Below are 9,719 nucleotides of genomic sequence, written 5' to 3' on the forward strand. Positions count from 1 at the left end.
ATTGCAAGAAGGTACACACTTAAAATATAATCTTTATTTTATAAGATTTGTATGCAAGATCACATATAAATAAAATACTTATAAGGTTTGTTCCAACGGTTGCGGTTGCAGGTAGTTTGTGAATTGTCAATTTCCGCAGTTGATTGTTGTGATCTTTTAAAATATACATTTTATTTTAATAATAATGAGTACTAACATTTTGAAGTGAAATAATACTTTTTATCGGATTTGTTAATATATAAGCTGATACAATTTAATATCTAGAGATATTAGTAGATAGACAATAGTAGTTTCTCTGCATTTTACTTGGTACTCCTAAAATTGTTATTTCAATCAGTTAATTATATTAATTATTAAATAAAGATTGCATAGCTTGGACATAATTATATTCTTTATGATTAATCTCTGGCCATAAAATAACTTCATTTTGAGTTCCGACAATTTGAAAATGGCCTGCAGCTGTTGGAACAATCTTATAAATTTGTTAAGTTATGCAAATATAAGAAAATTGGTAGTACGTAATATATTTTTACTCAGAATAATTTAGATAAGTAAGTCTTAATATTAAATATGTCCTTTCCGTTGTAATAAATCATTTCTAGTTTATATAATAAATTGTTTTGTATTTCATAAAATATTTTTTTATTCCTTTAAACAAATGGGGTTCTGGTATGTTTATGCTTTTCCTTTATATTTAAAAGTTTAAATATATAATATTAAAGTATGGACAATTTAAACAAGGTAGATTTCTTCACTTTAATATATATTTAAACTTTTAAATATAAGGGAAAAATATTTAATAATAATTAAGACCCATGGGCAACCATAAATACTGCACTTAAATTAGGCAACCAAATGTACATATGCATATCTACGGTTGTCTACATTATGCATTAGTTAGGCTTCCAAATCACCAGAGGCGCTGTGACAATGGTTAGTGGATTATTTAGGGAGATTTCGTTCTATCTTGTATATTATTTTTTCTATGTCTGTGCCCTAGGCGTGGCTGGTATAATTTCGTTGATTTATTTGTGATTGTTTTGCATTTAGCTTGATTGTTTAATGGTTAGTTTTGAGTTTTGAGCACAGAACATACCAAGGATTTGAGTAAAATGAGTGAACGAAAAGGACATCATACTGTTTGTGCAGTTAAAAGCTGTTTTAATAAGGGTTACAACTCCAAGAAAAAATTCTTTCGTTTTCCCAAGGAACCAAACCGGTAAGTACTTACCTGTAGTTTTTAAATAGAATTATGTATGTGAAATTGTCATTGCTAATATTTATAAACAGTTTATTATATTATTTTCCATCGAGGGCAATTATTTAATATAATCGTGGCACCCTCCCAAATCTTCACAAAATTTGGTCTACCCCCCTATTTTCGATGCTGCTGAACACGAATCTGAAGTTATTTTTGTGCGGTCGAACCTAGTTTTCGAGAAAAATTTTTCAAAATTCTAACCTGGATATTTCAGATAACACTGCGTAGAACTCTGTATAGGTATTTTATGTAGCTTTCAGATCATCTGTTATGAACAATTAATACTGTTCACGACACACATTTGCGCAAATTTCAAGTAAAAAAATATGTATTTAATAAATAAAAATTTTGTAGTTTGAATCCACCATTTCTAATTCGTGATGACCATTGAGTTCACCTACTCTCATTCATCTCTGTTCATCCCACTATAATTTTATTTATTAAATACATACTTTTTTAAGTTCAAATTTGGGAAAATATGTTTCTTAAACAATGTTGATTATTTATTACAGATGTTCTGAAAGTTACATAAAATACACAGAGTTCTACGTAGTGTTATCTGAAATATTCAGGATAGAATTTTGAAAAAAATGTTTCTCGAAAACTGGGTTCGACCACACAAAAAAAACTTCAGATTCGTGTTCAGCACCATCGAAAATAGGGGGGTAGACAAAATTTTGTGAAAACTGGAGAGGGTGTCACTATACTAAATAATTACCCCATCGAGCTACTTTTGTAAACGTCGAAATAAACATTTAACAAAATATAAAGTTTATACTAATAATATACATTTGAGTACTTGTTTATATACTTCAAATTCAAAATTTGATTCAATGACATATTAATTTGACTGTAGTCTCACCTTCACTGAGCAGGCTGTGCCATGCGAAATAATGGTGGTGCCAGAAAATATTAATACGTTATATTACGTAGCATAGCGCACCAGCATTCTCTGGTGGAGCTTCCCAGGTTTTGTTAAGCCAATACGAAATGTTACTAAATATAATTTTGAATTTAAAGTATAATTAGGTTTATCATAAAGTCCTAGTCCAAACTCATATTAGTTATTTTAATATACTTAATAAGACGCTTATTTTTTAATAAGTATTCAAAATGGAAATAAAATAAATAAAAAGAGATATTGTTTAAAAATATATCTATTAATTTTTTTATCATATTCACAATAATTATTAATGTAAATAAATAACTTTTACAGGGCTAAGATATGGGCAATGAAAGCCAATCGGGAGGAATTACTGACAAAACTGGATGACCTACATAAAAGTTATATGCTATGCGAAAGTCATTTTGAAGATAGGATGTTCAACAGTTGTCTTCACACACGATTAGTAGCCACTGCATATCCTACCCTATTTCCATCATTTGAAGGAAGTTCTAAAGCTGGTATAGATGAACATTCTTATAGTGCACCCTTGCTACTTCCTGGATAACAGAGTTTTGGTTCCAGGTGTTACACAAACTGACTCCGGTATTTACAATATTTATTATTACCTTATATTATTGTTATGCATTCAAGATGGGCCAACTCAAAAATAAATAATAGTTTGCTCTATGAGAAAGTGTTCATTTTTTTTAACGGAATAATTTATTCTTTGGTTAGAAATAAGTATTTACATTTTTATACTTAGTTGTAGAAAAAATATGATCCATATTTAATTATTATCGTAAACATTAAGCATAACGTATTTTTACAGTTGATTATCAGACCGAAGATCAGACACTTGAGACCGAGACCGAAACCGGGCTCCAAAATGAATTCAGTTCTGTGAAAACAATAAGTCCACCTTTGATGTCTCCAACATCTACACAAACGTTAGCCAGTTTAACTCAGAACTCCCCAAGGAAAGTCAAATATAGGCAGAACATTGAGGCATTACAGGCAGAGAACAAATATTTACGAGAACGGGTTCAAGTACTCGAAAGTAAATTAAATAATCAATTGGATAATATATCTCTGGAACAATATATGTCTTTAACATCCAAAGGGTAGACATTATACCAAAATTGAATGTTTATCGGTATATTTTGCGGGTCCCCGTGTTTATAAACAATATTTAATGAATAAATATGATCTTCCCTCGCCAAATACTTTACGCAATGAAATTCTGGCAGTTAAAAAGGGACCAGGACTAGAAAACCCTGTATTTTATAAATTATTAAAAAAAAAGGTTGACAGTTTTCAGGAACAAATAAATATTGCCTATTATGTTTCGATGAAATGTCAATCAAAGCAAATTTATTTTACGAAGACTATATTATAGGGCTAGCAATAGGGGATGATGGAGAAAAGATTTTTAAACCCACTTTGCTTGTGTTTTCATGTTAAGAGGTCTATACAGGGTGTCCGGTAAGTACCTCCTAATCTCTCGGGAGTGTATAGGGGAGGTCAAAATAAAACTAGTCCTTCCTATAATTTTTTTTCCTAATGTGCCCCCTAACGGAGTTATGGGGGGTCAAAGGGGTACCTAGAAATTAACGTTTAGGGTTATAACTTTGAAACCACCCTGTATATTTTAATAAAATTTTCGTACGTTGTATTACACATGGAGCTCTACGATTTGATGCTAAAATCAACTTTTTGCTATTATCAGGTGTCCAGAAACGGACTGGCCCTATCACAATTTTTCTCAAAATTTTGACAGAAGTAATTTTATCAAACTGAAAATATTATTATTAGATACTCTGAAGGTTTTTCTTTAAAAATGGTACTCTTTATTTATTTCGAAAAAATGAACGGTTTGCGAGATAAATCGGTTTTGAAAAAAATTGGTAACAAATACAACAACAATTAAAATTTATTTTTTTACAATAAAATCATTCCCGCTAGTGCCAGCCTACAGATTCACCATAAACATTTACTGGTGGTGAATTAAGGGAATGAATAATGCCGTTTCTTGTAAAATCAACATCTATGACCAAAATACATCTACAAATTATTATTGCTCTTGTCTCCATGGAGTTCTTTTCTATTGTTTTCGTTGTTAGACCCTGTTGATTTTAAAGTACTTGTCAAAGGCGCGTGACAGAATAAAAATTCAATTTTATTGTGGTATTCGTTTTAAGCCGTTAGAAATAACATTTAAAAATGGAAGAATATTCCTGTGCAGAATATGCTGATATGCACCTAATTTATGGGGAAGCATTATGCAACTCCGTGGAGGCAAGAAGACTTTATGAGGAAAGGTTTCCGGGTCGACATTTGCCGAGTCCAAAAACTTTTGAAAGAGTTGATCGTAGTTTAAGAGAAACAGGTAAAAAAAAATAGTGAAAAACGTTAGTGAAACTAATTTCTTCCGAATCCTTTATTTAGGAAGCTTTTTGCCACGCCGTGGTGGAGCAGGAGCCCCGAGGAGAGTACGAGACCCTCATGTAGAGGAACAAATATTGGAAGACGTTGCTAATAATCCTTCAAATAGCATAAGGAAGCTTGCGGCGCAAAACAATGTTACAAAATGGGCTGTACATGAAACTCTGAAAGAACAATTGCTTTACCCGTACCACATCCAAAAAGTACATGCTATGTCTCCAGATGATTATCCAAAAAGACTTCAATACGCCAATTGGTTTTTACAGCATCATATTCGGAATCATAATTTTGGTACATCTATTTTGTTCACCGATGAAGCAGGTTTTACAAGAGACGGCATAATTAATTCGCATAATCTACATGTCTGGGATGAAGAAAACCCTCACGCTTTAGTTCAAACTCGCTACCAACAAAGGTTTATGGTGAATGTGTGGGCTGGCATTATCGGGAATCATTTGATTGGTCCATTTATTCTGGAGCAAAGACTTAATGGTGCTCTTTATTTGCAATTTTTAGAGGAAAATCTAAATATTTTGTTAGAAGAAGTGCCCCTTCAAATAAGAACTGAAATGTGGTACATGCATGACGGTGCACCACCCCACTTTGATCGTTTAGTACGTCAACATCTGACGAATGTTTTTGGTGATCGATGGATAGGTCGAGGCGGACCTGTATTATGGCCACCTAGGTCGCCCGACCTAAACCCATTAGACTTTTTTCTGTGGGGTCATTTAAAAAATAACGTTTATTCAACACCCGTAAATAGTAGAGAGGAACTTCTGCTGAGGCTAACACAGAACTGTGACCATCTCCGCAATAATCACGGAATATTATTTCAAGTGCACCGGGAAAACATTCGTAGGATTAGAAAGTGCATTGAAGTACGGGGTGCTCATTTTGAACATCTACCGAAGTAACATTTAGGTACCTTTGTTCATTGTTGAATGTTCTTTGTTGCATGTCTTGTAAGTAAGTTATTTTTCAAATGTTATTTTTAATTGGTCACTACTTGCTCATAAAGTATAGCCAACCCGTTCAAAGATTTCTGGACTTGATAAAGTTAAAGAAATTAAATGCATGAAATAATATGTAAAAAAAATAAATTTTAATTGTTGTTTTTGTTACCAATTTTTTTCAAAACCGATTTATCTCGCAAACCGTTCATTTTTTCGAAATAAATAAAGAGTACCATTTTTAAAGAAAAACCTTCAGAGTATCTAATAATAATATTTTCAGTTTGATAAAATTACTTCTGTCAAAATTTTGAGAAAAATTGTGATAGGGCCAGTCCGTTTCTGGACACCTGATAATAGCAAAAAGTTGATTTTAGCATCAAATCGTAGAGCTCCATGTGTAATACAACGTACGAAAATTTTATTAAAATATACAGGGTGGTTTCAAAGTTATAACCCTAAACGTTAATTTCTAGGTACCCCTTTGACCCCGCATAACTCCGTTAGGGGGCACATTAGGAAAAAAAATTATAGGAAGGACTAGTTTTATTTTGATCGTCCCTATACACTCCCGAGAGATTAGGAGGTACTTACCGGACACTCTGTATAGCAAGTGTAAACAGCCTCTTGCCTATTTCTTTGTTCACACGTCTTGTCCTGCTGAATTATTAGCAAATTTTTTAACCCAAGCTTTACAAAAATTAAAAACTGTTGGCCTAAATGTTTGTGCAGTTACTTGTGACATGGGTTCGAATAGTATAAAAATCTCAAATATTTTAAATGTTTCTCCAGAAAATACAGGTTTTTATTTAGAAAATCGATATCTATTTTTTATTTTTGATATTCCGCATATAATTAAAGCGCTAAGAAATATGCTAATGAAGTACAAGGTGACTCAGAGTAAAATTCAGTTTTCAAACGATCCCGCTATAAATACCATAAAAGTTACAGATGGCGTAGTAGTGTCAATTCGTAGTTAATACATGCGGATTAGTGATGAAAATAATCGAATGAATTAAATAATTGAGAGGTTACCGTTCGGATTAATTTTATAATCGGATGATTATTCGAATGATAAACAGGGTGATTGGTGAGGAAACGGCCATACTCGAGGAACGTGTTCAGGAGATCAAAATAAACAAAAAAAGTCATAAACATGTGTCCGATTCTTAACACTTAAAAAAATATAATAAAAGCAGCACCTCAATGACGAAACAAATCATTTATTATAATGTACTATTCTATACAAGTGAAGAAAAACAATTCAATGTAGAATATTTTCAAAAATACCACCGCCAACTTCGATGCATTTACTAGCTCGCTTTTGGAACGCACGTGTGGCTCTTTGGAGTGCTCTTTGGTCATTTCTTATAACAGCGGCAGAATTGACGATGGGGTCTAATAATTCCTCTCTTGTTTGAACTTTTGTAGCATAAACTAAAGATTTTAGCCACCCCCATAGACAGTAATCGAGAGGAGTGAGGTCCGGAGACCTCGGAGGCCAATTTTGTGGACCTCCTCGGCCGATCCAGCGGCGAGGAAAGTGGTTATCTAAGTAATTTCGTACAATATTACTAAAATGGGCAGGGGCCCCGTCATGCTGGAAGTACATATTTTGTCGTATATCTAAAGGTACATCATCCAGTAGATCTGTTAAACGATTTTGCAAAAATTGTAGATAAATGTCCGCTGTCAAACGACCATCTAACACAATCGGGCCCAAGAGTTGATTGTTGATCATTCCGCACCATACATTAATACTAAACCGATGCTGAAAATTACTTTCAACTGTGGCATGGGGATTTTCATCTGACCATCAATGTTCATTATGATGATTGTTAATTCCATCGCGTGTGAATTGGGCTTCACCCGTAAACAAAATGTAACGGTATAGCCTAGAATTTTGATTTACCCAATTGCAAAATTGCAACCTTAGGGCATAGTCACCATTCTGAAGATTTTGGACCCGCTGAATATGGAAAGGGTGCAGCCCATTCCTGCGAAGAGTCGTCCATACTGCTGTCTGATTAATTTGAAGGCGACTTGCAATGCGCCTTGAACTTACACCTGGACTACGTTGTGCAACATCAAGAATCTCTTCTTCTACACGCACATCAAGACCATTTTCTCGTTCCGATGTGATTCTTGCACTGGGAAACATGCCGGTTTCGCGGGAAGTGACAAAAATTGATTGAAATACACTTCTGTGAGGGGTTCTTCTGTTAGGATAGCGGTATTGGTATTCAGCAACGGCCCATCTAGCGTTCCCGTTGCAGTATCCATAAATGAAAATCATATCGGCATATTCTTGATGTGTAAATATCGCCGGCATTGCGGAAGTGTGTAGCACTAACTAACTAACAATAACAGCTGGATGTGACAGCCACAAAAAACAAATGCCAAATATTATTTAAAACAATAACTGCTGAACGTTACAACCACAAAAAACAAATGTTAACTTTTATTTTCTGTGGTTAATCGCTTACTATTAATAATTAATATCCCAGTAAGGGTTAAGAATCGGACACATGTTTATATGACTTTTTTTGTATATTTTGATCTGAACACGTTCCTCGAGTATGGCCGTTTCCTCACCAATCACCCTGTATAATTGAGTTTACTTCGAAAATTTCCGACCTATTCCAAATTATATGCGAAACATGACGCTCGGTAAATGAATGACTTTCGCGTATTGCGGCATTTCTTCGTTGTGGGTTGAGTGGTTCATCAGCTTGTGTTTAAAATGACTAGTCGCCGCCTAAAGAGATCCATTGTTTGGGTTTCTGAAAAAAAAATTATATAGAAAACATAATTTTTGTATTATCTTCATTCATATGAATTTCTATCCTCGCTAAATAAAGCTCAATTCTAAACCGCCCTTCAAAACCGCGCGATGCCACTTATAAAATTACTGCATATTGTCTTTTTTATGCGGTGATATTCGATTGTCTCATCCATCCTCTCGTCCGTCTTATCTCGAGATTTTGTAGCTCGTTAGGAATAATCGAAACACCTGCGCTCTCGCTCGAGCAGCGCGTTTGCGTTATTCGGTGATGACGAGCGACGATTGACGTTAGTAATGCTGTGGCCACTGTCATTCGTCTCCGAATAATCGAGTGAATTTATATGATCACTCGAGATATCTCGAGAGATTTTCATAATCGATATAATCGATAATTTTCATTCGAGTAGTCCCATCACTAATGCGGATTGTTAGTAAACATGGAGGTGTGGTCAGGAGAACAACGCGCGTTTATGGTAGAGGCTTTTTTTAAATCGAACGATTCTTACGCTGTGGCTAGGCGACGTGTCTGTAATCATTACAACATTCGCTGAGTAAATGATGCACCATCCTCAAACTTAGTGAAATTATGGGTAAAATGATTTCGAGAAACGGGTTATGTGGTAAACTGCAAACGCCCGGGTTAACAAAAGCACAGAAGATAAAACAATCAGAATTATATGTTGGCGTGGGGGGTATTCGTGCAGATCGGTGCACGCACCCCCCACTTTTGGTATGCGAACAAAGTGGCGTAATTACAAAAGCATTTTAGCCATTTTATGAGCCTGTTTGTCATTTGTTATCCCGAGCGTTGAGCATTGGCGTCATTTTATGTGATTTATTTTGTTGTGGTGTAAATAAATGATTGTTTGAGTGTATATACAGGGTGATTCATTAACAATGGGAAAATCAAAAGCTGAAGATACTACACAGGAAATGGTGACCATTGACGCAAACATGCCTTATCCGAAAGTTGAATGTTTCGGAAATACAGGGTGTTGAAAGTTAAAATTTTTAATCGTTTTTTTGCGATTATTCTGAAAATATGTAGGTTACGAACATGAAAATTTGTGAAACTGTATTTTTTTCGGCGACGAATAAGATGCGTGTTGTAATTTCAGCATTGCTCATAGAGGGCGCCAGTTATGACCATTTTTACCGAAAATTTAGTTAATAACTTTTTACCCTATATATCTAACATGAAACTTGATTCAAAACCTGAAAGAGCAATCATTTTTCCATTAATTGTGTATTCTTGTTTCATTTCGGTATCTCAATCCGTTTTCGAGAAAAATCGATTTAACGAACACTATGTTTTGATAATACGAGAAATTAAAAGCGAAACAAACCAAGTGTTTCTTCGTGTTATTACAACAATTAACAATAAAACAAATG

General features: G+C 34.2%; 1 protein-coding gene across 1 annotated transcript; it reads left to right on the plus strand.

Moving 5' to 3' along the window:
- Nucleotides 1–1,007: 1,007 nt before the first annotated feature.
- On the plus strand, nt 1,008–3,373 carry LOC108908901. The gene is made up of 3 exons (XM_023454867.1): nt 1,008–1,219; nt 2,478–2,750; nt 2,977–3,373. Exons 2-3 carry the CDS (start codon nt 2,672–2,674, stop codon nt 3,270–3,272), a joined length of 375 nt encoding a protein of 124 aa, XP_023310635.1. The 5' UTR covers nt 1,008–1,219; nt 2,478–2,671; the 3' UTR covers nt 3,273–3,373.
- The last annotated feature ends 6,346 nt before the right edge of the window (nt 3,374–9,719 follow it).

The sequence above is a fragment of the Anoplophora glabripennis genome, unplaced genomic scaffold (assembly GCF_000390285.2).
Source record: "Anoplophora glabripennis isolate ALB-LARVAE unplaced genomic scaffold, Agla_2.0 scaffold428, whole genome shotgun sequence".
NCBI classification, from domain to species: domain Eukaryota; kingdom Metazoa; phylum Arthropoda; class Insecta; order Coleoptera; family Cerambycidae; genus Anoplophora; species Anoplophora glabripennis.